Below are 27,242 nucleotides of genomic sequence, written 5' to 3'. Positions count from 1 at the left end.
AACATGCCCCATTTCTATCCCACTGTTTGCCTCCAATATCTGTGGGACTTCATGGTCAAAGCTCTCCCAAGCTGTAGCTGTTCGAGTAATAACATCACTAGTGGAGTCCCTTTTGGGTATACTTGAATATATCTCCAACTTTGATATAAAATTGTGTTTCATACTGCTTTTCATCTTAGAAGCATAACTTGAATTTCTTTCTTTAAGCCTTTTAAAATACTTGAACGTAATTTTTCTCTGTTTAATTAGCTTCCTGAGTCAGTGCCTGGTCTTAGGTCTTGACATTTTTGGTGTGTGAATTTTTTTGTGTATTTGACCTTGGCTTTATTCCAGAATAAATATTTTAAGCTGCTAGTTGTGTGTGGGTTTTTTTGTCTTTGGCCTGAGACTAGGGGGCAGACATAAGCAGCACTGAGGGAAGTCAACTGTATAAACCACAATTAGAATTGCAGTGCACAGGTGTCTGAAGATCTTATACAATTGCCAAGCTATTTGTTTCTCAAATGAGAGGGGCTTTGGGAGTGTATTTTGGAAAATAAAGGGAGCAGAAGGCCTTTCGTTTGGATGTTAGGGTTGTGGTTTTGGGTTTTTTGTTTTTCTCTTTTTTCAAATCCTAGTTTAAATTCTTCCAGACTTGATACATTTGACATCTTTACAGAACCAGTGTAATGAACGGTTGAAAGTGATCTACTGCAGCTGGTGATGGAATTTATAACTGCCTTCAGACAGCAATCAGCATTTAAGAATAAAAATTTCTTTCATGCTAGCTTTTATTTGAGCATCAAGTTAAGTCTTGTGGTTTAAAAATCTGAATGTCAACGTTCAAAGTAAGATAACTGGTGATTATATTGAAGGAGAATGGCTTTAGCATCAGGGTTATGGGTGAGTTCTGTTGCAGATATTTTAGTATCTTTTTGGGAAGGTAGGCATCTTAAATCTCTATGCTAGTCATATACAAAGTATTGCACTGAAAAAATAGTGAAGTGAATAAGCAGCAGCTCACAGTACAAGACACTTAATGTATCTAGAATCCCAATGTTAACTTTTTTTGAAATTTAATGTGCAATAATTTTTTAGTTCTGTATTTCTGTATGCTCCGCTGTGTCAGATCTGTATTCTTGGGATGTGAACTTCCATTAAAAAATAAATAATAATCACAGCCCCCACTCCCCCCACATACACTCATTTTCTATAATATGGTAATGATATCACCGTAGCAGTAATTACGGGTCATCTTCATTTCTTTCATCTCTGCTGGTTCTGATGGCTTCATTCCTTTGACGGAGGAGATTTGGCTCTGGGTGCTGTGATTATTTTGTTAAGCATTATTCGAATAGACAGGAGTGAGAGAAATTAATCAATCCAAATGCAATTAGCATCATGTTTAACCCAGTGATGGACGTCTCAAGGTGAAACAGCCAGGGGAGTTTCAGACATTATTATTCAATCCAGTGGCTCTTATCTAAATTATAATCAAGAGAGGTTTTTATTGGCTTCACAGAGAGAAGATGTAACTCTTTCTGTGCTTTGGGGGTCAAAGGGATCAGGTCTTTGGCCCCACAGGATGTTGGCTGCAGGCAGCCCCTAGCAGTGGCAGGTACTGTTAGAGTTTCCTAGAGGACAAAACATCTGTGCATCCTAATGTCTGTGACCTGGAACGTAAGTTTAGTGGCTTCCTGGGCTTTGTCAGGGATGTCATTGCCCCTTGCTTTGAGTGTTTTTGTTGACTGGCTTTGCCCATCTGTATTTGAATTAATACTGTTTGTAGTTTTTGCATTCGAAGCTCTGTGAACATCATTGTTTGAAACTGAGTGCAAACAGAATGGTGCTCCCTTGCAAGGTAGGAAAATCTGATTAGGAGAACAAGGTAAATTATCCTGCAGAGAAGGAATCTAATTTTTTTTTAGAGGATATAGTTTTAGTATTTATTGATAGCAACAATAACATTTTTGAGGATATCTTAGTCTGCAGCAGATCTGTTATCACTGTTCTGGATAATCCTGAATGGTCTCTGAGATCTCTTATCAGGTATATGATAAAGCACTACTGTGGGTGGAGAAAAATGAGATGGAAAGAGGTCACATGAGGCTTTAATGATTCAGGAAGGCATTAGGTATTTGATTCCAATTCTTAAGGTTCTAGCTAACATCACTAAACTGTTTTAGTGGTTTAAAACTTTATCAGTCTTGGCTATTTACCTCTTCTCTGTCAGAGAAGACTGTTTTCATAGCACACTGGGAGGAGCAGTCCATGTGCCTCACCTGCTCTGGTTCACAGCCTGGCTTTGTGCAAGCCCTCACCCCCTTTGGCATTTCAAAACAAGTCATGCCAGACTCTGAGCTACAGCTGAAGTAAGGGCAGATTCTGCTGTCTCATTCACCAAGGGAAAGATGGTGATTTTTTGTATGAAGGGTGGTGTTAATATTTTAAAATGCTGGAGCAAGATTTGACAGAGCTCATCTTTCAGAGCCTGAATTCTGGCATGGTTGCTGACTCCTTTAGTATACATCTGTACATCACTCCTTACTGAGGCTGTGACCCCATCTGTAAGATGGGAATTAAATCGCTGTATGTCTCAAGAATATTGGGAAGCTTGATAAACTTTGCAAGTGCTTTGATATTGATTATTGAAAGATGCCACGGCCATGCAAGCTTAATCTACCTGGAGGTTTATGCTGATTCTGTCGTCTTACCTGAAAAATGTGTTTCAGGAGTGCTAGATGGTTATGCTGGTCTTCAGTGTAATTGCAGCAGTTCCTGAAGCATGGGTCTGAATATCTGTGTGTGCCAGTTCTACCTTCAGTAAAGGTGAATGACACTGCTCTCCTGAGATGGCAGTTCCAGCTCTTCATGAAATTGGGATTGGTGTAGCATTTACTGATAAGTATTGGTCAAAGGCCCACAGACATCAAGTAGCAGTTCATTTGACAATTATGTTAAGGAAGTACGCAGTTAGCAGAGTAATTGGAGGTCTTATTATGAAGGAAGAGGAGTGAACTGATGCCAGCAGGCGTTCAGGGGTTGGTAGGATTTTGTGGGTCTGGTCTCTAGATAAACAGTGGTCCATACAGATCTCTTGCTATGATAGAAGTTTAGATTATGTTCGCTGGGTAATAATATTCTGTTGGTCTTGTCTGAAATAAGCCTCTTTTTTCTGTGGGGGCTGTTTAGTAATGTAAATCTTAAATATTTTTGCAGGTTTTAGATTGCCTTTTTGCCTTCACTCCCCCCCCCACGCCTGTGGTTGATTTTTAAAATTTCCCTTCTAAACACAATACTAGTTGAGCTCAGCCAAAAGATGTGGCTTTGCCATTGGCTTTCACAAGTCCAGTCAAGCAAGACTCCCCAGTTGCTCTACAGGCAGATTAATCTAGGCCTTTTTTATGTCCTACCAACTAGGAAAAAGAATGGTTTTATCTTCTTATCCTAACATTATCTGTCAGGACAAAAGAAATAATTTCTGATGCAACAGACCCTTGTGATAGAAGGGTTAAAAACCAGAGGAGTGTTCTGCTGTCTCTGCAAGTCATGTTCCTTGCCTTGAACTGGTAATTTCCACTTACAGTTCTTCAGAAATAAACTTTTTTACTTTTGCTTTCTGCATAGTCCTAAGACATAGCAGGAATTTGAGAGTGCGTGATTAGTACTTTAAAGGAATTCTTCCATGTTGAAAAACTAGTTCTTTAGTTACCGTAAATACAGCTGAATGGGAGGAATAACTGACAAGCTAACAAAGTATGACAGTGCCTGAAATAACGTTTTTGTAGTCAAGAATGTGGCATTCAAAGTGTGATCCTACAAGACATTTCAGGGCTAAAAACATGTTCTGTTCACAGGGAATTAATTGTATTTCCAGTTCTTTTTAGTAGCAAGACCTTTAGGTTTCAGCACAGCTGCATTTTTAGGTCAGAGGAGGAGCACAGTTAAATTTGTCCTGTAAGTTGTACATCTCCCAGAGAGGCAGAGAAGCACTTCTTTAGCAGGTGACTTAATTTTAAAATATTTCTCATTCGAAGATGCTCGCAGGCTTTGTTTTGAGATTTTTAGATAAGCCCAGCAGTAGTAAGCAGCGGAAGGTATAATGATTATGAAAAATGTGTGATAAATAGTTATATACACATATATCTTTCACATAGACTTTATCACCAAGTGTATTGCATTTTTTGTATTTAAGTGTATATTATGTTAAAAAAGTGTATACGTATGTGTGTTGCTTAGGGATTCTCCTGGATGAAATATACACTTATATAAGTGTAAATCACTGTTTTGTTGCTGATTTTTAAAGCAGTAAATCCTTCCATTATTTCCTGGCTATCCAGACCTCATGACACAGTATGTCCTGAGCTGTCATATGTGTGAGAAGGCTTTTTATGGGGAGCAATCAGGCTGGACCCCAATCTCCAGTGCAGTGTTTTTTCTAATTAAATTGTCACCGGAAGGAATATCCGGAACAGCAGTTTTCATTTTCAATTGAGGAAAAACAGTATGAGTCTTTGTCATTTGATTAAAAGTTACTTAACCTTTAAATTGCTACAGATGTAAAGATAGCTCTGAGTTTCCAATGTAATCGCCTCCCAGTAAAAATCAGGAAAATCTTTGTGTAATGAAACCCATATGTCATAGTGAAAGGATGCAAAGCACTGGCAGAGTGGGCTGCTCTAGCAGGAGATTCTGCACCCAATCTTGTTAACCAGGACTGCTTTTGGTAATCCCTCATCTCCTCACATGTAGGAAATCAATCTGTACTACTGAATCTTTTCAACCAGCAACCACAAAATTTACTGGGCAGAGGCAGCTTGGGGACAGTTGTAGTAGAAAAGGAGCCCCAGGCAACAAGACTAAATGCGGGATTGAGGGATTGATGTTCTAAAGAGGAGATTATATTAAACCTTATTCTGCTCCCCTATCAAGTTGAAATCTCTCCTTCTTCTTTCAGCCCCAGCCTTTCGTACCCAATACCTGTTTTGAGATCTGCTTGGCAGATCTTGCCAGGCAGCAAACTTAATTCGTACAGTACAGCATTCTCTGTTAGTTATCATAGCCTGATACCATTTTTCAATACATTTATCTGAAAGAGTCTATTCAAGCACTCAACTTCCATTATAACTGGTGTTGATAATGTCTTAGTGTTTTTTCTATGCTCTTCAGTATCCTCTTCCTCCTCCCTGGTAAGTGAGATTAACTTGTATCCAAGCTACTGCTATCGTATCCATTGTTGATTTTTCTACTGTGGTAGATGCACAGCATAGCCGAGGTTGTAAATCGTGACTTGACATGGAAATTCATGTTTCTGTTTCATGCTGCACAGCCTCTGTAGTGCCTGTTTGCTTGTACAATGAAACCTGTACTCAAGCCCTCTCTTCACTTGAAGTCTGTGGTTTAAGCAACGGTTTCAAAGAAAAAATCCCTATGGTTTTCACTACAGTTTTGCCCAACCTTTTAATTAAAAAATTCACCTCTATCTGTTACGCAACAGGCTTCTGCTGATCCCTTGGGTAGTTGCTTAAGGAAGGTTTTACCACTTTCTTAGACTGCAATCGTATTTAGAATGTGGGTGATGGTTTCTTCATTCACAAGCTCTTCCCTCACTGCAGCAAGCTCCAAAAGGCCCCACTGGAGATGATATTCCCATTATTAAGAATTTGTTTCTCAGAAGCAATACTGAGCAGAAGAGTCAGTTTAATATTAGAGGCTTTTCTGTGCAAAACCCAAGCTCAAGTCATATTCCAGTGCAGATTAAAGAGGAGCAAAGGGGAAGGAATAGCCAAGACTTTTGAACGCAGTACCATGTAATATGTATTTGGCCTGTGTTTACCAGGAATACATTGAACTGTGGTTCTTGGGCAGAGAAGAGAAGCAGCTGAAGCAGGGAAAACAAGATTCTGTGTTTGTGGAAACATGCCCTTAGTTAATCTGTGATTTTTTTTTGTGATATGAGAATGTTATTTCCTGGCCATTTTCATACATATACAAAGATGTCTTTTTTTTTTTTTTTTGGTTTGGCATCATATCTTTAAAAATAAAGCCCTGATGCAAGCCTGAGTGTGTGAGGAGAAGAGGAATACAGAATAGCAGAAGGCTGTCTCCTGCTCCTAATGGGATTTTGTAGCAGCATGTGCGAGTTTGTTTCAGAAGTCAGAAATGAACAGATGTTGGTATAAATTACCTCTGTGTCTGATGTCTTGCAAATTAAAAGCGCGGTTGGCATCACTAAACAATTTCACCAGGTTGGGGGGGAAGCGGGCGGTGATTATTGTAGCAGGTCGGTAAGAATCTTTAAGCTGCAGCAGAACAGGATAGTAAGGATAAAGGAATGAAGAATAAAATGAGAGGTCTGTGAATTAATCAGAAATGTTAACATCTCCGATGACAAGTGAACAGGAGGGCACGTGCTCTGGAGCAACCCCCAACCCACAGTAATTTCACTCAGCGCACAGAAGGAGTCTATGCTTTCTGCTTGATTTATAGGGTGCAGCCCTCTTTTGGGGGAACAGAATTGTCATGCGTTCGTATATCTCCTATATGGGACTTGCACTCCAAAAAACTTTCCACTCTATCAACTACAGTTCAGGTTTGTGCTTTTTCCATTAAGTGTGTTTTAAATCCATGCACTGTTGATGGTGCAAGGTAGAGAGGTTTCAAAGAACTGGTGCTGAAAATCTGTTCCTAGCTGAGATTTTTAAAACCTTGTGTTTTTATTTAATCAGATTCTTTCTGCGTAACAATTTAGTTCCTGACAAAATAACAATCCACTCTGCCCTCTGCCGTACCTTCTATCCATGTGTCATTTCAGCAGCACTTAAAAGATTCAAGCCATCTTGTGGATGGGGAAGTAGAGGTACAAATGGGTACTTTTGTGGTAGTTCATGCTGTGAATCAGAAGCAGAGTTGGGAATGGATCCCAGATGATATAACTCACAGCTGGAGGCATGAACCAAGCAAATAATGCAGTGATCAGCTTGAAGCTGCAGCCAGTCTGAAGCATGTTCCACTCACGGCAGTGGACTTGGCAGCCTATGCATATCGTATCAGTATGTACCAGACAGTTCATAATACCACTAATTGTTTTACAGGGATCTTGTTGATGACAATACCTTGTGGTACAATTCTGGATAGACAAATTAGAATGTAATAATTTAAAGAAGAGGCTTTAAGGCACAAATGCTAACCTTTAGGGAAATTTAACAAAATGTCTTTACCTGAGGGTGTGTATTGAGTATTTTAAGCTGAACATTTTTATTGCGTTTTAGTTCTGTTCTAATAGATAATCAGTAATGTCAAAAGGAAACCCAACATCAGCAACAAACCCACCTCCAATTTTTATGCTAATTTTCATTTCTGTTTTTCCTCTCAGTAGAGGGGTCAGGAATTGAATGGATAGAACAGAAAATGAATTCCCATCTCCTTCCAGAGTCTCTCTAGGCTAGGTATGGGAGACATTGCACGCTTTCATCAATCCTGGGAATAAAAACCTCCATGTTTTGATGCCTGTCAGTCCAGCACAAAGCTTAGACCTGTATTTAAAAGAAAGGAAGGGAAGCACCAGTGAGAAGATTGTGTTTCTCCAGGACTCAGTTGCTAATCATGTTGTCTTTGATGCATTATATTGTTATTGGAAGACAAAGATAGTATTAGGGCTGCTCTGCCAGCTTGTGAGCTTATGGGCTCGCAAGTCAGAAATGTCTTGTGCAGAAAAGTGGCTGTGTAAACCCTGCTGTAATACAGCTACCAGAGATTGATGGTGCCAAGAGTGAGGGAGAGACACATAAACCTTGCCTTGCTGTATTAAACATCGAAGGACTGACAATGCAGAGAGAGAGAGAAGACCAAAGCTCTATAAACTTTACTTTATTACACCATCCATAGATGAACTGCATTGAAGGAATATAAACCCCATTATATTACAGCATCCAGGGACTGACACTGCTGAGAGAGAGAAAATGCTGTCTAATTTCTATTGAAGATCATAGCATCCAGGGACCAATAATCCTGAAATGGAGAGAGTTCCATAATCTCTGACGGATTATAACATCCAGGAACAATTGCTCTGAGATAGAATGATGGAAATCTGGATTACAGCATTCAGAGATGGATAGTAGAGAGAAAAAGAGATGCTGTGGGAGCATAATGCAGTAGGAATGGAAAGCATAGATTGTATGTAATGAGACAGCCTTTGGGAATTATTGCTGAGTTTAGAAGATTCTAGGTCCCGCCTGCATTTCTAGGATGTCAGGAATTCAAACTGGAATGCAGTTTTATTTATTTTCTGCTTATAACAAATTAAATAAAATAATCCTTACTCACTATTGGTTTAAGCACAAATCTAAATTAATTTCTTATCCTGTGGTTAAAATCTGTAAATTATACAACGATTTGGGTTTCTTGTCTTTTTAAAAAATATTAATCTCTTTTTCCTCCCTTGTGATTTCAGCTAGAGAAATGACTCGAGGGAAATTCCTGAACATCCTCGAGAAACCCAAAAAGTAGCTGCCACATCTGGAGTTTGGACAAAAATACCCCAACTATGTCCTTTTACGTACTGCGGATCCAGATGAACCCCAGAGCTTCAAAGAAGTACAAAGCTCTTGCTCTAGACCTTCAGAACCAAACATCTTTTTGCTTCCACAGCTCATCTCTGTACGGGGGAGATGTTTTGCATACACAGGTCACAAAGACTACAGTTGGTTGCATTGGAATTCGAACTTCATCTGACCATAAGATGTCCAACAGGAGGACTTGGCCCTGACGTGCTGTGGCAAAGTTACCTGTTTTGATCAGCTATGCAAAGTGAACAGCCATAGTGTCCTTATTCAATTGCTGTCAGCGGCAGCACCTCTTTGAAGTACACAGCAGACCTTTATGACACCGTCCAGCATGCATCATGAGGCATTGACCCTTTTGTCTCTCTTTTGTCTTCTCTTCGTTGATTTCCTGTGTGCAACTTCTGTGCTAGAAGATTTGAGGAGAGTTTGGGGTGTGGATTGATTTCAGCAGGCGCGCGTGCTTTTAGTGTAGAAGCTGAGTGCAGTCTGTGCATTAGATTCCAGTCACTGCCTTCAGAGAAGCATGTCTGGTGCTCCGAGGAGGACCTCCAGACCTTCCATGTGCCAGGAGCTTCATCTCACCATTAAATGGTTCTCTAGTGAAACTGAGACTGACAGACCATATGGAGTAAGAGGTGTTACTGTATCATGGAGGAAAATATCCCTACAGAAATTTTGGCCAATACACAAAGAAACAGCTTTGTCAGTCCACTGCAATTCTTTGCTTCTTACAGAGCTAGAAACTGAAGACAGTTATAAAGTTGAAAGGTGGTAATATTTTCAGTTAGTCCTCCAAGAAGGGGCAACAAGGTTGTTAGCCACATTGCAAGGATGGTCTGCTTATACAGAATCTTAACACTTCTGCAGATAACATTTTGTGGTATTTTTAATTACTTCTAAAGCAACAATTTCAAAATTTTCTTCCCCTACAAAACCCCAGTTTTTAAAACAGAATCTTCTGTGATCGGGTCTCTTTCAGCACACAGTTTTGGGCTTTATTAATTTTACAGTGTATGTCTTTTCCTTCTGTTAATGCATTTCTACATGTTCCTCCCTGAGAAGAGGTAAGGAGCATGTTCAGAGATTTTATTTAAGAGAAGAATTTTTTTTGCATTTCTTCCTCTTCCCTTTTCCTAGAAAACATTTTAAGCATTAGTAAGTATGTTCTCTCTAGGTTACAACATAATATTGAAACATTGGATGAAGAGCAGGGTTTTTTTTCTCCATTTTGAATTGTTATTTTTAGCATGCAGGCTTTTCAAAACTTGTCATTTCCCAGGCTGCAGTCACATGTGAGAGGATAAATGACTTGGAAATAGGCTGTCCTTAGAGCATTGCATTTTTCTTTCTTTGCAGAGAGAGGAGCTGACTCTTTTCAGGTGCATGTGCAATAAAGAGGAGGAGATTTTTTGATCAAACAGACTTCTCTGAATTTTTACTAAAATGCTGGTGGCCTTTTGGTTTGCAGTCTGTGGTCTTGGTTATTAACGGTCAGAACTAGGATCATTTTGGACAGCTCCTGTTAAACTAAGTTTAAGCAGGTAAAACCCACATCCTGGAAAGACTCTGCACAAATATGGAATATTTAGGAATGTCAGGAGTCTGATTTTAAACTTAATGGATTTATTTCTGTACTTAACAGTTTATGCAGAGCTGGGCTTAACAGGAACTCCATCCCTTGAGAACATGAGAGTTTAGACAAATGAATGTGAAGAGGAGCTAAAAGTGGTAATTCAGAGACAAAAAACCTGCTGGTGCAAACCAATGTTGATGTAGCTTTAAATATTAAATTATACATTTTGAATAGAACTCTTTAAGTTTGTATACTATGTATATAAAATATATATGTACACATATATAACATAATGGGATACTTTGTCCTTATCACCATTTTGAGTCTGTGCATTTTGTAGAGGTTTGTTGATCTAACACATTAGGAAATTGAGATGTGAAAGGAGGAGGAATATAGAAGATACGAAAGCCTGGCGTGGAGGTATATGTGTATTTTCTGATACATCCAGTAAGGAACTTCAAACTTTAGGTAGTTTTTAGTAACTTACGTGTGTTTTAAAAATCCAAACAAAAAAAGCCTTTTACTGTATGCAATACTTATCTTCTGTAGGCAGCCAGTAACATATGCTTTAGAATTGTGATATTTATTGGCTTTGTACTTGTTGTAGAGATGAGTCTGATGTATCTTTTTATTGGTAATGCTTATATGTTTTTTTTCTGTATTAGCCGGAGAATTGTAATCTCTCTCTTATTGCTTTGTGCTTTGATAATAAACAAATGCAAAACTCGGAGAGTCATCTGGTTTTCCAAAATAGCCCTCTGAGATGCAAAAGCTTTTGCTTAACCACATAGGCAATACTCTTCCTCAGGCTCTTCTTCACATTTCTGCATGCTGCCGCCTCAGGGTTTGGCCTGTGGCTACACCATTCCCATCAGTAAATAAATATTTGGCAACATGCAAATTGTAGTAAGGGCTTTCATACTGTTTTGAACCCTTTTTCCTTCATTTATGTCCTTCTTGACATCCCTGCAATATCTATCTATATAAGAAAATGTGGGTCAGTTTTTGTTGCTGATAACCTTCTGTATGTTGAGACAAAAAAGAAGTTTTGGTAAGTAAAATGGTGGGAATAAAGAGTATGAGAAGATCTAGATTTGGTAATATTAATTGAGATAATGCATTGGTTTATAAAGTGGTTTTATGTGTTTAAATGTTACTGTGAATCTTGGAAATAAACCCAATATGTATTTTGTTCCTTTTAAATGCCAGTGTTCCGTATATTCGCTTGTAAAGACTAGTCACTTCAGTCTTGGAGTATCAAATGCTTTGCTGTTCAATTCAACTGAGAATAAATTCTTGTTTGTTATATTAATCATTATCAAAATAAAAGTCTAGATGCACTGGCAGTTGAAAATCGTGATATTTCATTTAATTCACTGTGTTGCCATTAAAAATTAACAATTTTGGAACTATCCTATAAGCCACAGTTCTCAACTTTGCTTCACATTTCCCTTAAACAGTCACCTAGAAATAACAGATTAGTGAAAATTGACTAATCCAACTCTGAGGTAATGTTTGAACCTTATTCTGGGTTATTTTACTGATTTTAATGTTACATAAAATTGTAAGGTGCTATTACAAGTCAAATCACAGACCCTCTTATCTGTGATCTTCTCTTTGATTATGAACAGTTGTAGACTCATAGGGAAGGATATAAACAAAAGGTTTAGGCAGAGTGATTTTTCCTTTAGGGTAATTTAGCCAGCATTCAGCAATCTGTTTTAGTTAAATCTGGTCCACAGTAGACCCTACACTCCATAAATTTGCAATAGTACTAATTTGTCTGCACTTCTAAACTCTAAAATGCCCCTCAATAGTGAGTTCTGTAATTCACTCATACAGAGAAAAAGTTTTAAAATAAAAGGGAGTGGAGAAGGGGGAGGTCATTATTTGTTTTAAACCTGCTTACCTGATAATTCCATTTTGAACCTTTCATTTCTTTTATTGTCAGAAACAGTTGTTTGGGTTTTTTCTTCTTTGCTGTCTGTGCACTACTCGTGATTTTTTTAGCTCCTGTTATGTTTTTGGATCCATGGGTGATGTTCACCTTCCTTATGTTCACAATGTTCTATTGTCTGTCTTCTGTTACAGCCTGTCTGAGATGGCATAATCACAATTGCAGAGTATTCAGAGTGCGAGCATACGGTGGAGGCGTGTAAGTCCTAATTACAGCCTGTATTTCTTTCCTCTGCTGTTTTCTCCCACATCACCCTGGGCTAAATCCTGTTTTGAGTATCTCTAAGAACAGGATCATCACTTAGATTTGCAGTCTGTGTATGCAGCTGATCTCATCCACTTCATCTTCACCTGCAGTAACTTGTCTTAGGCAACACTTTTTCCAAATCATGGTAACAGTTACACCAAGTACTTCATGTTGAGGAAGTGTTACCGGGTAATTCCATCATCAACCTATGCAGTACATAAAAAAGATAAATTACATCTTTGTCGTATGGTCTGAAATCCTATACTCCTATCCTTCCACAAGTTCAGTAATATCACAAACATTTCTGTAATAGTTTTGAAGTAATATCAATTTTTAGACAGTCAAAAGAAAAAGACAACTCTTAATAGGGAAATGTGTCATATCTGAGTGAGCTATCTGAATATGGCATGCAAACTTAATATGACATGAAACTAATCCTCACTCTTTAATGTTGTACCCCCATTTTCACGTACTATTCTGCACTGACACTTTAAAAAAAATTATTAAATTGAAATACATTTTCCCAGAAGCTTCTCTCTGTTGTCTTCAGCCCAGCACAATCACAGCTGGACAGAAACTTCCCATGGACCAACAAACTGTGAACTGAACCAATGTGATTTAGAACAACAAATGCAAATGTTATAAACATTTCTATAACCACTGTAGTAAAAATGTTTGACCACGGAAATATCAGAACCCAGGGTTCCTACATGCACATCCCAGCATATACATCTGCCACTGTGTAAATACTTCCAAAGATACTCTATGTGTGGTGCCAAGTATGCGTAAGATAAGAGATGAACCTTGGTATTTTTAAAAGGCAATAAAAGAAAAAAGGGAAAACAAGGAAAGGAAAAGACTGGTTCCCTTTTTTTTTTTCATGTGATACTGTGATTCTTGGAATCAGGGCTATTCTAGAGACATTCTCTGAAAGGCAGTCCTTACATCAGTGCTTTGGGTTTCTTTCAGGAGGATGTGAAATGCAAAATCCTGAAGTCAATTGTGGCCAATCATATGAAATCCATATAAAGATATTTAAAAGCTCAAGTGGCCAGAGAAGTATGGACTGATCTGGTTTCTAAAGAGTGTAATTCACATTCTGCATAGCGTATGTGCAATAATCCTTCTTTTATTTAGGTTGTGATAGATTTTCAGCATTGTGGGACCTCTTCACATTTTGACTTCATCATCCACTGAAACTGCTGATTTTTAGACTTGACCTTTTCCATCATGTCCCTTTGAGCAAGATGACTGACTCCAGGCAGCTGATGCGTGTACAGAATAGGCGTTTTCTTGTTGGGTTTGTGTGGTTGACCTCTGGCCTGCCTGCTGATTCCTATAATACAGATCAGTGACCAGTGAAGCCAGAACGCTCCCTGCCTGTCTCTGTTATAGACACCTCAGTAAGGAACAGAAAAGAGGAAGAGGGGCAAGCTTGAAAGCCCTTACTTAATTGCTAATAGAAAAAATGGGTAATAAGAATGACCTTGCACCTTATTTATTGACCAGATCTCAAGGGGGACAAAGTACTTGACTTGGTTCTGTATCACTTGAAAGGCTGGCTTTGTGGCCAATAGCTGATGAGCAGACGTAATAATATAGGGTAATTAAATTTTGTGCTTGCAGGCACTTGGATGCCAGGGAGGATTACCCTCCCAAAATACCAGGCACATCTAACAGCTTTCCTTGTAATCACAGAATTTTCAAGCTAATTCTGAAGCATCAGAAATGTGCCATTTGCCATCTTCCACCTACTACAATAGCCCAAAATGCAGCAAGTTATGTACCAAAAGGCAGGAGGAGGGCTCATCAGCTACATGGGGATGAGTGACAAGAGACCAGCAGAGTGACCCAGGTGGGCACGGATGCTCAGGCTGCCTGGTTCTCTGGTCTTTATTTTGTTATTAGCTACAGTTAGGTTTAATGGATTTATTTACGTATATGTATGTATATTGGTTATCCTAAATTGCCTTTCAAGGTTATCACCAGTACCTCTCTTACTCTTTTACTCTGCATGGATCTGTTTATCACCCTGGTCATCCTGTCTCAGGTTTCTTGCCCCTGTTTAGCACACCAAAGCCAAATAGCACATGTAAAACTGGGGGATGAAACTCTTCTGGTGAGGGCTGTCGGCTTTGTTTGCTGGAGTGATCATTTTGCAATCAGCTGCAGGGGAGGCAAAGGGATCCAGAGGCCCAGAGTATGCTTAATGGGATCAGCCGAGATACTTTCCTCGAAATGGGCTTGGTATGAAAAGTTGTTATCGGGTTCTGAGCAAAATGTTTTGCTGAAAAATATTAAGTTGATGATGGTTTCTCAAGAAAGTGCTGGGTTGAAAATCAGAGGGAGTGTGTGTCCTTCCTTTGCCTTGTTTTGATCAGAGAGTCTGAGCTGGGGTCTCCTACCCACCTCACAACTTCTTCTAGAAGTTCTCATGTTGTTCGTGATTTTGTGGACATCTTTAGAAACCTGTTCTGTGACACCCAGAATGAACTGACAGGGTCTCGTTTACACCCACACTCCTTCCCAGTGTGAACTCTTGAGGCAGACGTGCAGCATGGCCTCACTGGAGAAAAGCTCGTGCCAGGCACTGCATTTCTCTAAGGGTAGACCCCAGCAAGCCTTACAGAGACGTAAAGGCAAATCTTTCCAATCAAATGTTGGTTTGTGATGGTGCATTTCTGCGTGGAAGCATGGGTACCTGTGTGCTGCTGGAGACGGGGAAGGAGAAGATGGCCCAGTGAGTTGAACTCGAGTTTCCACCACCCTGGTGGACAGTGGCTATGGAGAGAGGGTGAAGAAGGTCCGTGGTCCCAGCAATGGGTGGCTACTGCCCAGTCACCGGCCCCATGCTGCGGAGCTGGGCCCCAGCGCCTGGGCTGCTTTTCTGGCTGTTTCTCCCTGTCCTCCTTCTCCTCCTGGTGCCCGAGAGGCGGCTCCCCGTCCGTCTGCGGCGCAGGGAGCGCTGGCTGCTGCTCGTTAGAAGAATTTCCCCAAGTCAGACCTATGGTACGAGCTGTGTGAAGCGGAAGACAATTAGGGGCTTATTAGTGTCCTGGGGAGACGTGTAACTTGTGTTGGTGGGACTTACCAAAACAGCGAGAGTCTTACCGGCAAGCTCCAGCCGAGAAAAGACTGAGGGATTGTCTCACCTAATTACGGGGAATGGGCCTCTTTGTGTTTGTGATTCGGTACGGTTGTCCGATCGCTTTTCTCTGGCTGCTGGCTCAGGCCGAGCTGGAAGTGTGCTAATTAGAAGAGAAATGGACGTAGTGATCCTGTCAGCTCTCGTTACCGGCGGAGACAAAGCCGAATATTATTCTGAGGCAGTGTTTTGTGAGTGTCCCCCTTCCAGCTCTCATTAAGGGCAAGGTTGGTGGACAGGGAGGGGACTCGACCACATGGGTTGGCTAATGGAGCACAGTTACCGTTACTGTGCTAATTAACGGGCTCAGGAGGCAAATGTTTCTCCAACCAGTGGTCCCAGCAGCTGCACCTGGTGCTTCCAAAACCCAACCATCTCGCTGGGCAAGCCAGGCAAATGCTTTGTGTACAAGGGGAAGGGGGTTTTGTGTATGACCTATCCATCAGCCATCCAAAAGGGTAGAAGAACCATTAAAGTGGTCAACAGAAAGAGAGAAAGAGCGTAGTGCTGCAGCAGGAGTGGATCGAGCTGCAGCAACCCCTTCCCCCCACTGCGCCTTCACATACAGTGCAAAGTGTTGTCTTCTGCCCTGCAGAGGTGGGCAGTGGGCACCAAGGAGAGACCTGAGGAATCACCAGGGCTTCCAGGTGCCATCAAAAAATATATCTCCTGTGAGTTGTTGTGATCATCACAGGTCCTGGTGTGGCTAGGATGGGGAAAGCTGGAAAGATGAGATGTGACATGGAGGTGAATCAGACTATCCCTCTTTAACGCTGATGGTAGGACACTGAGGTGAGAAGCAAGATGTATGTACTTATCAGGATGTTTCTTTTGCCCTAGGAAGGCAGATAGGCAAAATTGAAATTATTTGCATAGGTTAAGACAGGTGAAGATGACAACCAGAGGAGCCATAGGAAATGCTAAAAATATACGTGCACTTTCATGCCGTTAGCCTAAATCTGCTACAGTGAGAGTAGAGAGAGTGACGGGAGAGATGGAAGACAACAGAACAGCAGCCAGAGCAGGTCTGTAGTGTCACAGCAGCTGAAATAGCCTCAGCAGAAGGGAAGAACAGTGGGTGCTGAGGAAGGTCAGTGGAAGTAAGTAGGTTTTTTCACTTGTTAATGCATAGGTGCTTTTGTAAAGGAACATAGTAATTTGCAGAAGTAATTGGTGGTTGAAGTTTCCAAAGTTATGGAAGTGATTAAGTCTGATTTGGATGTTATGGTCCTTCTAAAGGTCCTTAATTAATCAGTGTCTTTGGACAAGATGTAGTAAAACATATAATTATGTCTTAAATCTTTCAGTTTGCTTTCTCTGTTTTAACAATGTACTCATTGCGTGCACCCATTCATGATTGGGCACTGTTTTACGACATATTTGGTTAAGTGTTAGAAGCTACAAGGGGTTCCCGCTTTTCTTTCTTGGCTTATTTGTCCCCAGTGGTGAAGCTGTTCCAGCAGGAGGGTTAGCTGTGTCTTTCAAGGCTCCAGCAACAGGCTCCTGTCATGTTGGATGGTGCTTGAACTCTGCTCTGTGCTTGTGCCTCCTTATTTTTCTGTTTCCAATAGCTGTGAACCCAGCAAGGAGCATTTCCCCTTGGCAGCATGTACACCATGTCCTAGTCCTGCAGAGCTGTAAAAGCCTTTCCCTTTTAGCAGGGGTTCATTTCCTACTGGCTGCTGTGATGGCTTGAATCTTAAGAGTCTTGATGCCAGGACTGATCTCCAAAGAGGGCTTGAGATATATCTTTGCTGCAAAGAGGTTTATTCTAGAGGAAGGAGATATGTAATCCTCTTACTAAAACTCAAGAGAGGAAAGGCAAAAAGCTTTATTGCTCCTGCCTTACCCCAGTGAGCTGGCAGCTTTTATGCTGCCTCACGAATAGACAGAGGCAGAGGGAGAAACATCTGAATTCAATTACTCCACCTGACCTGAGGCTCTCCAGTGGATGCTCAGTGAAACCCCCATCACCACTGCTTTCAAGTGTCCCAGCAGAGCAGATCTGTAACACCAGTGCTGGAAGAGGAAGAACTACTGTTGCCACCTGCAGATGGCCACCGAGTGGCCACTTACCTTGCCTTCCAGATGCTTCAGGCTTGGTCTAAGGAGGAGTCCCAAATCAATGACAGAAAACTAAAGACCATCATACCCACCTCCATTTTCATGCTCTGGAAGCTCAAGAGTTGAGTAAGGGTTGGTGACATTTCCCATGTCAAGCCTCTCTCGAGAGACTGGACCTCACTGGCAGACACCAGGACAAAAGTCTCCAAGAAGACACATCACTGGTTTTCTCACTTTGTCTCAGTTTCCTTGCCCAAGGAAGTATTAGGGTCCTTGCTTGTTACACCTCTATTTTACTGGACTGTCGTCTTGCTGTAGTAATAATATCATGCCAAATTTCTGGCTTCCAAATGCAGATAAGGATTGACTGAGTATAAAAATGTTGGTTTTGTGTCCTTGTGGGGAGGACATTCTGGTGAACATCCTTCATGCAGATTAGCAGCACTCGAGAATATTGTGAGAACAGGTGAAGAATACGCAGATGGAGGGAAAGGGTGGTATGGTTTCTTGTGTCCTCCACTAATACCTTCTGGCATTCACATACCACCTGCTCATTGTACAGTGCCTGGCCTGTGGGCTGGAGTGGTGCTTGGAAGACATCTCTTTAGCACATTGAGTTATCAATTACATTACAGTAGCCATGTAAGTCACAGTGACCTTAGCAAGTATCAAACTTCATTGTGCTGTGAATCATAGAAACACATATTTAAGTGAAGGTCTCTGTCCTTGGGAGCTTATGAGCAGATGAAGCAGTATAACAGTAGGAGAAGAGGAGACACCAAGATGTAAAGAGACTTATTAGAGGTTATCCAGCAAACACAGTTCAAACCCTGTGACTTCTTAGCCACAGTCCAGTGGCCCATCCACTGCTTGCCATCTGCCTTGTTGTTTCATTAAATAGATGTGGCTTTTTAAAAAATAAAAAAAAAATTTAAAATGCAAGTGCCTAGCAACTGACAGGCGTTAGTAATTTAAATAATAATAAATTACAGTGCAATACCAGACATTTTAATCTTTTTTTTAAAGACCTGTAAGAACTATTCAGAGAATTAAATTTTTTTTATAAGTCACTTAATAGAGAATTAAAGATAGAGAATTTAAAAACAGGGTACTACCAATGAAGGTTTCTCACAGTGTACACCTGTGTTTGGGAAAGCTATGAGCGTTACAGAGATCCTAATAATAATAATAACATCTTCACTGATGTAGAATGCTTATTCTGACCTTCCTGAGCCTTTCACACTCATGCAGAGAAGGTGTAAGTGCTACTTTCCAGATTTCATGTAATTCTGCACTTGCTCAGTCCAAATGTTTGCTGACAGACCAGGGCAGGAAAAATGTAATTTTCCTAATTCTGCCATGTTGAAATCCTTGCTCTTACTCTGATGCTCTGTGGGTCTGATCCTGCCTTAACAGAGCACATTATTAAAATGATCACTGCAGCTCTCTAGGGAGCTTAAAACTAGTTTCCCCAGCAAAAGAGAGATCACTTCTTTCATTCACTCCAGTAGTTTTGGAAATGGAGGAACTTGATAAAATAAATACATTAGCCTATCCCATTAGTGCAATGCGTCTGGGGAAAGTTTACCAGAATTTCACTGGCAACTATCAAAATATTATTAGTAAACTATTTTGTTGGGAGAAGGCTGTGGAAGTGGAGTGGTGTGGAAGACTAAATGGAAAATACAGGCAAGTGAGAAGAGTTTAGGGACTTAAAAACAGAGGAGAGGAGACCAAGAGAGGTAAGATAGCACAGTTTAGAAGATAGCAAGGCATGGGCAGGATGTTGGGGAGAAAGAGCAAAGAAGGCATAGTGTTAGAAATGCAGTTTAAGAAGAAAATAGTGAAAAAAAGGAAAACAGAAGGGGAGCAAGTAGGAATGGGTAGTGGTTTTCAGCAAGAAGGAGGTCAGAGAAAAGCAGGAGTTTCATGAGCAGTGGAACCAGCAAGGGAAGCATGTTTTTCCTTGTGGATGTGTCTCTTGAGATTCTACCGTGTGTGGATTCTCTTATTCGTAATAGAGGGTGTGCTCACACTTCAGTGAGTCATTGGACTTCCTTCTTTTGTCAGCTGATTGATATAACAAAATGTACAGAAATATATTATCTTCCTTCCACAAAGTTGTTTGAAATTGGCTGACAGGTTCCAAGGTTATTGGGATGCCCACATACAACTGTGGGTGGGTGGTAAGATAAAATGGTGAAGAGCTGAAATTGCAAATGGATTGAGTGAGTGAGAGAGAAGGGGAAAATAGGGATTTATGTCTGCTATTAATGCATTTAATTTGTTTTGCTGCCATTTTATTTCCTTGTTTTACATTAAAAATAAAGTTAACTAGGATCTATTTAAAACCCTTCTCCAAAAGCAGGCTAACTTTACTGCAAGTGTCAACACCAGTCATTTCTGGGGAGCAAAATCTCTTACTGCAGTTTGTCTCCAGCATGCGACAGAAGGGACTCCAGGAGCTCCCCTCCAAGCTACACCACAAAACCTCCCTGGGACCTCACTGACAGCATTATGTGGGACACAGATACTGCAAAGGCCTTGTGGTCCTTCTGTACTGGGATGGATTGCAGGTATTTTTCTCAGACACTCCAACTATTTTTCTGCTGTCCTTCACTGCAAATTCCCATCTCCTTGGTTTCTTCTGCAGTGATTCTCGTCTGGTGTTTTCCAGGGACCTCACCATGACCAGATACTGTGGTTTGGATAATACTTGAATTTTTACTGGGATCTGGTCTATTCCACGCATCCCTCTAGATTTCACTTCCTAACTAAATTCCCTGATTTCCAGACAGAAGGTGTCATGTCAAGAGGTGTTAAATAGGACAGACCGGACTGCTGATCTCTGGGAGGGAGGGAGACCTCTCCCTCCAACACAATACCATTTTATGTGTCATTATCCTTTATTTGCAGGTCTCCAGCCAATTTTTCATTCCATGTGGTGGTGTAGCCAAGCCAATTTGAATTAATTTTGCGTAGGATTTATGTATCAAATCTTTACTAAAATCCAAATGTATCAAATCCATCGTGTTCCCTTCATCCACTAATTTTATAATTCTACCAAAAAAAGCAATCAGGTTTCTGTAGCACAATTTGTTCTTTATAAAGCCTTAGTACTGATAATTGTTTTCTTATCCTTCTCCCTAGATGGTTAGTGATTTTTTTCCCCCCTTTTAAAAAATATATATTCTTTTACTGGCAATAGATATTCCTGAGAACTCTAAATTTGCCTTTTTCTTTTTTTTTATGGTCAATGCCTCAATTCCTTTTCTTTAATCTCTGGGCAGCTTCCTAGTTTTTGTAACTTATCAAAACTATTGTCCATGATAAAAAAAGTACGTTTGTCATTTTCCTTGTAGCGGGTGGATAGATGACTCATCATCACAAGCCCCAATCCTGAAAAATTGAATGTACAGGCACAGTGCTACATCTTTGATGAGCCGAATGTGCTGTCAGCGAAACAAACGTGTAGAAATCATAAGTGAATACAGTCAGGCTTTTTGCCTGGCAATATCCATATTGGGTAATTGTTATTTCTTACTGAAGAAGTATCAGGAAGGTATTTTTACATGTTTTTTATTATAATGTTCATAAAAGTCTTAAACCAAAATGAAGTAAAAATAGCATCCAAATAAGCTACATACAAATTTACATACATATGTAAGCTGTAAGTATTACTGAGGGAAGCTAACAAAAATAACACTGTCATATCAGATCAGTAAATTAATTTTATCTCAGCATTGAACTGGAGATCAGTCACGAAACTAATGCCAGAATAATCAACCCCTATAAATTCTGATAAACTGTCCTGCTAAACTGGTTATAAACCCCAGCTCAGAGTTATACCAAAGTAAAGAGAATCTGTACTTTGAAGGGGTGAGTATCTGGTGTCTTTTAATGTCTAGCACCTACACAACTTCAAAATACCTTTATTTGGGAGAAGGTGTGCATAGATATTCTGAATCAGCTGGCCCCTCACTCCATTCCTCACACTCATTTCTCCAGATCTGCAGGAGGTACTGTCAGTGCACTACTCAGAAGACAGTGCACAGGAAAACCTTCTACTGCTCACTCCTCACTTCTGCTGTTGGATAGCAGATCATTTGATACCTGCATGCTAGTCCCACATTTACGAAAGAGCCCCCTTCATTCTGGACTTGCAGTCCTTGCTTGGATGCACAGAGAAGTGAATCCTAGGAAGGAGAAACTTGCTTGCTGGCTTACTCTTTCCAAGGTAACCAACTACTCTTGGAGACTCCAGGAGACTAGTCCTTCTGGTGACCTGCCAGGAGGTTTCCTTGAAAGCCTTGAAAGCCTTTTCCTTGAAAAAAAAAAAGGTTTCCTTGCCTTTGATTCTTGTGGTTCATGCTGTCTTGCAGCACCTTCAAACAAATTAGATATGAGGTCCCCTTGGGACCCTTCAGTTTAATTCAAACAAGTTTGCAACAGGTCAGCACTGCTGTGCATGAACATAAACAGTCTCATGTAAGCCAAGTGTTCAGAAATGTTCTTTATTTTCTACAGCATGGAACCTGATGGCTTTCGGTTCTCCTCTCACTCAAAATGTTAAAATGCAAGACACATAGGAATAAGGCAGTTTCTTCCTATTTGGGGCAAATGTCTTGAAAAATTACAGCATTTTATGGAAAATTTAATATAAAATTCCTACAGAAATAATGGGAAAAATACTAGCACAAAGGTCAGTCAATCAGCATTCATTCATCAGAAAAATAAATATGCATTTGGGCTAATGATAAATTTCACGATTGCTATTTCTTCTACTAACCTAAAATGAGATAAATATTTTTCTTACAAACAAGATAATTGCAGTAACTCTCTTACTCCTGAGCAAGGCAATCGATCAGGCAGCTTCTCTTCTGAAACCCAGATATTGATAGAGAATAGTTACTTAAAAGCTCTTCAAGATGAAATATGCTCAAAATAGTATAAAAAGTCTGTGCATCTTTGTACACTCTTCTGCTAACTAGCTTCTCAAGCACATTAAGTTAAGCATGTGTATCCGTAATTCTTGCACCTTATACTGCGTTTGGGTTGGAAATGTAGAATTTTGATCCCAAGGTCTCATTTAAGCTTAAAATATGGGCTGGTTTGCTGGTGATTGGGAGCCATCTCACTTACGCAACCAGCACCTGAAAAATGTCTTTCTTTGAACTTCAGAACTGGGAAGTTGACCTGGTTGGTGTAACCATGGCCTAAGGATATTTGTGGCAGTTCTTGAAGCTGTTTACCAGGATCTTGACCTAAAATTCAGTGCTGCCACTACTAGCCTTCTCATTGATCTGGGAGGGTTGTTATTCCAGCCTCTGCAGAGTAGGTGCCAACATACATATATGTACAAACAAGAACATATATACATACACAGTATTTTAAAGCAACATTTAATCAAGCTGCTGTTGTTGGCATCACAGCCTTGTGTTAATTCACACAGACCCTGAGTATCTGGAAAAAAAAATAACTTCTGGAGCCAGATTCAATAGAAAGAGCTTATTTTTCGTGGCCACTCCATATGTTACACAAGAAATTTTTTCAGGTAAGAAAAAGAGCTGGAAGTATTTTGGAAAACTCAGGCCTAAGAAACACCCCGTCTGGACTCTTGGTCTGTTCTATTATCTCACGCTACAGAGGTATGCAAATTAGATGAAGACATTGGAGAATCAGTAGGTCGCTTTTTTAAAAGTCACTGATTACAGATAGTGTTGTGAATAGGTTCAGACACAGCTTCAGCTGCAAATGTGAAGTAGGCATCTGTGACTGGACATGTGCTCCAGGGATGTTAGGGCTGAACAGTGGCTCGTATCTGCCACATCAGAGAAAAGCAGATGAAGATTCAAGAAAATCTTTGTATTTTAGATCTTTTTTTCTGCTGAAATGGCCTGAGCTATGCTCAAAGAGGAGAGCAATGGAAAGGGTATCCCAGAAAGAGCAAGCAAGTCCACAGCTGACCACAATTCTCATCCAGACAACACAAATGATGGCTTCACCTGATGGCTGATGCAGCATTTTTCACTGGCACAGGCATCTGCATTCTTGCAACTGCTGAGGTAATGGTCAGAAGCAGGAATATCTTACCCTCTTCCTTCAAATCTGAAGACTTTCTAAGACACTCCAACCTGGTGGAAGTCCAGATTTGCTTTTGGTTTGTGGTAGAGCTGCCTCCCACAGACAAACAATTTGCTGAGATCTTCCCCTCTTCTTTGGATTCCTGAGAGACAGAGGATTCTAAAGAAAAAAATTCCGAGATAAAAAGCAAATAAAATTCATACTGGTTACCCTGTCTTTGATCTCAGCAATAATTTAAATTCTGTCAATTTATTTAGAAAGCTTGCATGTAGTTTTTATCCTTACACTCTTACTACTGTGAACCAGACCACCGGTATTATACACTTCTCTTTGAGTACTGGTGACTTTTCTGAAATTTTTTTCTCCAGCATCCACAAACTTAGTCCAGAAAGGAGATGGCCTAAATTTAATTAAATTCTGTATGTCCAAGAGACCTGTATTCAAATACCAATAACTTGTCATGAACATATAGTAGTAACCAGTCTCAGCAGCTGAGGTGGCATCAGTTGAAGTCAAACCACACAGCTCAGGGTGGATTGCTCTGAAGAACAACTTCTCAAATGAAGGATCCTACACTGTCCTGATCCATCAATCTGATACGAAAATCCCAGCAAGGCTACTTAACCACTCCCTCAAGGATCATATCTGTTGCTGCCTACCCACAGTTTACAGCTGTGTAAAATTTCCATCTACTGGAACTAACCCTCTAAGCCCGGACTCAGCAATTTCCTTATGGACAGAAGGAGCTTGTGACTCAGTTGAGTGGGGTTTCTGGCTTCTAGTAAGGACTTGGGAATTGAGGCGAATACTCAGTATCAAAAGGGAAGCTTTCCTAAAGCTTAGGCCTTGGAAGAGTCACGATTCCTACAAAACTTTCCTTCTTCAGAAAGGCACACAACAGCACACTGTGGTGCTTGGTGGGTGAGGTTTTCTATAACAAGAGGGAGCTCTAGAGGTTCAGCTAAAACACAGAGAATGCATCTGGATCCACCGCAGACATCTTGTTAAACGTGGGCAACCACTTAAGTTACCTGGGTTCTAGTGTTCCATCTGTAAACTGATTGTAACATTAAGTGAACTCATAGAAAATGTATATGATTAAATGTATCCCTGTTTATGAGACTCTCATTCACTATTGGTGGAATCTGTGTCAACAGAGAAAAGAGGAAGAAATGCACTACTAGGTAGTCCAGTGCTATACCTAACAGTTAATATCATTGCACCAATGTATAGACTTTGTATTTGCGCTAGAAGGCAACAGCCTTGTAATAGTCAAGATGAAAAATGGCCAAAGTTTAGCCAATTTCAACAATGGATCTAGAGAGTAAAAGAGGAAACTACTTGTCTGGGCTCCTCCATATAACTCCTCTCCGAGGTTCTAAGTGATAAATGCCATAATAAAAGTTGTGAGGGTATTCTCCTCTCAAATACAACTTAAATTATGGGCACCTTCTCCTGAAAAAGATGGACACGGGAGAGGTTCTGAGCAGATGAGCAAAATTTATTCATCACATGGGTCCATTTGGCCTCCATACCATGAATCATCACCAAGTCTGGGTGTATTTAGGGTAGAAGGAAGGAACAACAAATGAGAGAAGGGTATTAAATAATGATTGCCATAGAGACCACTCAGCTTTATCCAACTCCATCGAATTTAAACAAGAGAGCTTAGAAAATGAAACCCCAGTACATTTCAAAGGAATAAAGGGCGGCGTATAAGTTAGCTGAGGAATGCAATAGCAAGATATTGAAGCAAGTTGTTCAGTCAGGTTTCTAAAATCCACTGTCAGCAATATGCAGATGAGTCACCTCTAACTATTTTTCATCCCCTCTGATCACACCAAGAATGTGAAGACAGCACAGTGCTTTCCTAGGAGCCACAGGCAGAAGTAAGGACAAAGTAAGGCAGAGGAATGATGCCCCTGGGCGAGGGGAAGTATCCAAGAAGGCTGCAGTTGCAATGCAGCCTCCTTTGGATGAAGAGCCACAGCACTCTGGTCAGGCTGTGATTTAAGATGATTTTGCGGATTCTTCACCAGATTTCCATATGGGCACCCAGGAAGAGCTGTCTGTAATTTTTCTAGGAGATCCATTCATTCCACTCCAGTTATCCAAGCCTTCGCATCCAGTAGCAGTGCAAAGTACCTTGGTATGGAGCCTGTGGGTGCTAGGACAGTCCAGCTATTATGTGTGCTGTAGTCACTCTGCTCATGGGCATGGCTTACTTTTAATTCAGCCTCTCTGCCACTTTCTGTACTGGCTTACCACTGAATCCTGAACTAAGCTCAATAATCAGTTGTTACATCCATGTTACCATGTCTGAGGCAAGAGTTCCAAAAGACGACATGGAGTCTAAGGGTGGTGAGCATTCCCACAGCAAGAAGCCATCAGAAACCTTCGCCATCCCTTCATGACCTTTCAAGTGCATGGAGTTGGACTTGATGATCCTTATGGGTCCTTTCCAACCCAAGATATTCTACAATTCTATGATTTCTACAGCCACATCCTGCCTGCAATAATTAGACACTAGCAAGGTATATAGTTTAAAAATGCCTCCTCTGCCCCTCTCCTTAGCATTGCCAGGAACATTCCAGATCTGTCTGTCAGATCAGTCTGTGTTCCACTGCAGCTGCCCGTCCCCCAGAAGAAGAGTGGCCACAAGGCCATCCCTCTGACAGGTGTCAGTCATGATCCTCAGCACCCCTGGAAGGCAGCAAGACCTCTGTCAGTGAGCACCACATAGGAAAACACGCCGAAAAGCAGAGACTACTATTTATCCCTTCAGTGTTGTCTGTCACCATGATTTCAGAGCATGTACCACCGAGTACTTAAAGTTAATTACTGCCACAGTCCACAGGTAGTTACCTGCCTTGCACTTGGGGAATACGATGAAGCTGATTTTATGGTTAGGGCCCTGGCTTTAGGGCTGGAAAAAATGGATTCAACTCTCATGTTTTCAGTGTGACTTGGTTATGTCATTTAGTCTCCCTCTATGCAGGCATCCCAGCCTGCTCCGGAATGGTGATACAAGGATAAATTTCTGAATCCAGAGGACATGCCCAAATTCTCTGGTGGGGGAGATTGCACAGAATGTTAGCTAAACAGCCCTCTCTTGCTGTCTCATTATTTGCATGCAGTGAAGAACAACTGAGAAAAGCCTTATTGGAAAAAACCCTCAGTTTTCAATCAGTAGTTGCATTCCTTGATATAAACATGAAGCAACCAACGGTGCCTTGCAATGACCCCTGGCTGGGAGAGGGACCTGCTGTATGGCAAGCGTGGGTTTTTGCAGCCTGCCAGCAGCCGCTCCGAGCTCCTGTTGGGGTGACGGACCCATGGCACCCCCTCTGTCACCAGACACCCCTGCTGGGGCCACAGGCATGGTGGGCACCTCTCACCAAGCCTACAGGGAGCCGCAGCCTTGGGAGTCCCTGTCCCATCCATGTCCCCCTCCCCTCCTATCTGCATGCTTGACCATTTTCTCCCCAAGCACCCCACCCTGTCACTGAACTCAAAAACCCCTCCACACCCAGAGCCTGCTTTATCACCATGAGGAGCCCTCCTGCCCTGCGACATCCTCATGCCGTGTCCCCTCCAGGGCCATTTGTCCTCCCTTGGTGCCTGCAGCCA

The 27,242-nt window shown here is 41.0% G+C and overlaps 1 protein-coding gene across 1 annotated transcript in view; it reads left to right on the top strand.

The window, feature by feature from the left end:
* The window catches only part of LIN52 (lin-52 DREAM MuvB core complex component), a gene marked incomplete at its 5' end in the record, with an annotated part of 40,452 nt that extends 31,965 nt beyond the window's left edge, over window positions 1–8,487 (top strand). The window contains one exon of the mRNA XM_010083346.1: window positions 8,432–8,487. Coding sequence (XP_010081648.1) covers window positions 8,432–8,487 — 56 coding nt within the window. The remainder of the gene's footprint in view (window positions 1–8,431) is intronic.
* Window positions 8,488–27,242: the final 18,755 nt, after the last annotated feature.

The sequence above is a fragment of the Pterocles gutturalis genome, unplaced genomic scaffold, assembly GCF_000699245.1.
Source record: "Pterocles gutturalis isolate BGI_N339 unplaced genomic scaffold, ASM69924v1 scaffold35945, whole genome shotgun sequence".
NCBI lineage: Eukaryota > Metazoa > Chordata > Aves > Pterocliformes > Pteroclidae > Pterocles > Pterocles gutturalis.
Note: the sequence above shows the minus strand (reverse complement) of the source record. Positions and strands in the feature narration are given on the sequence as shown.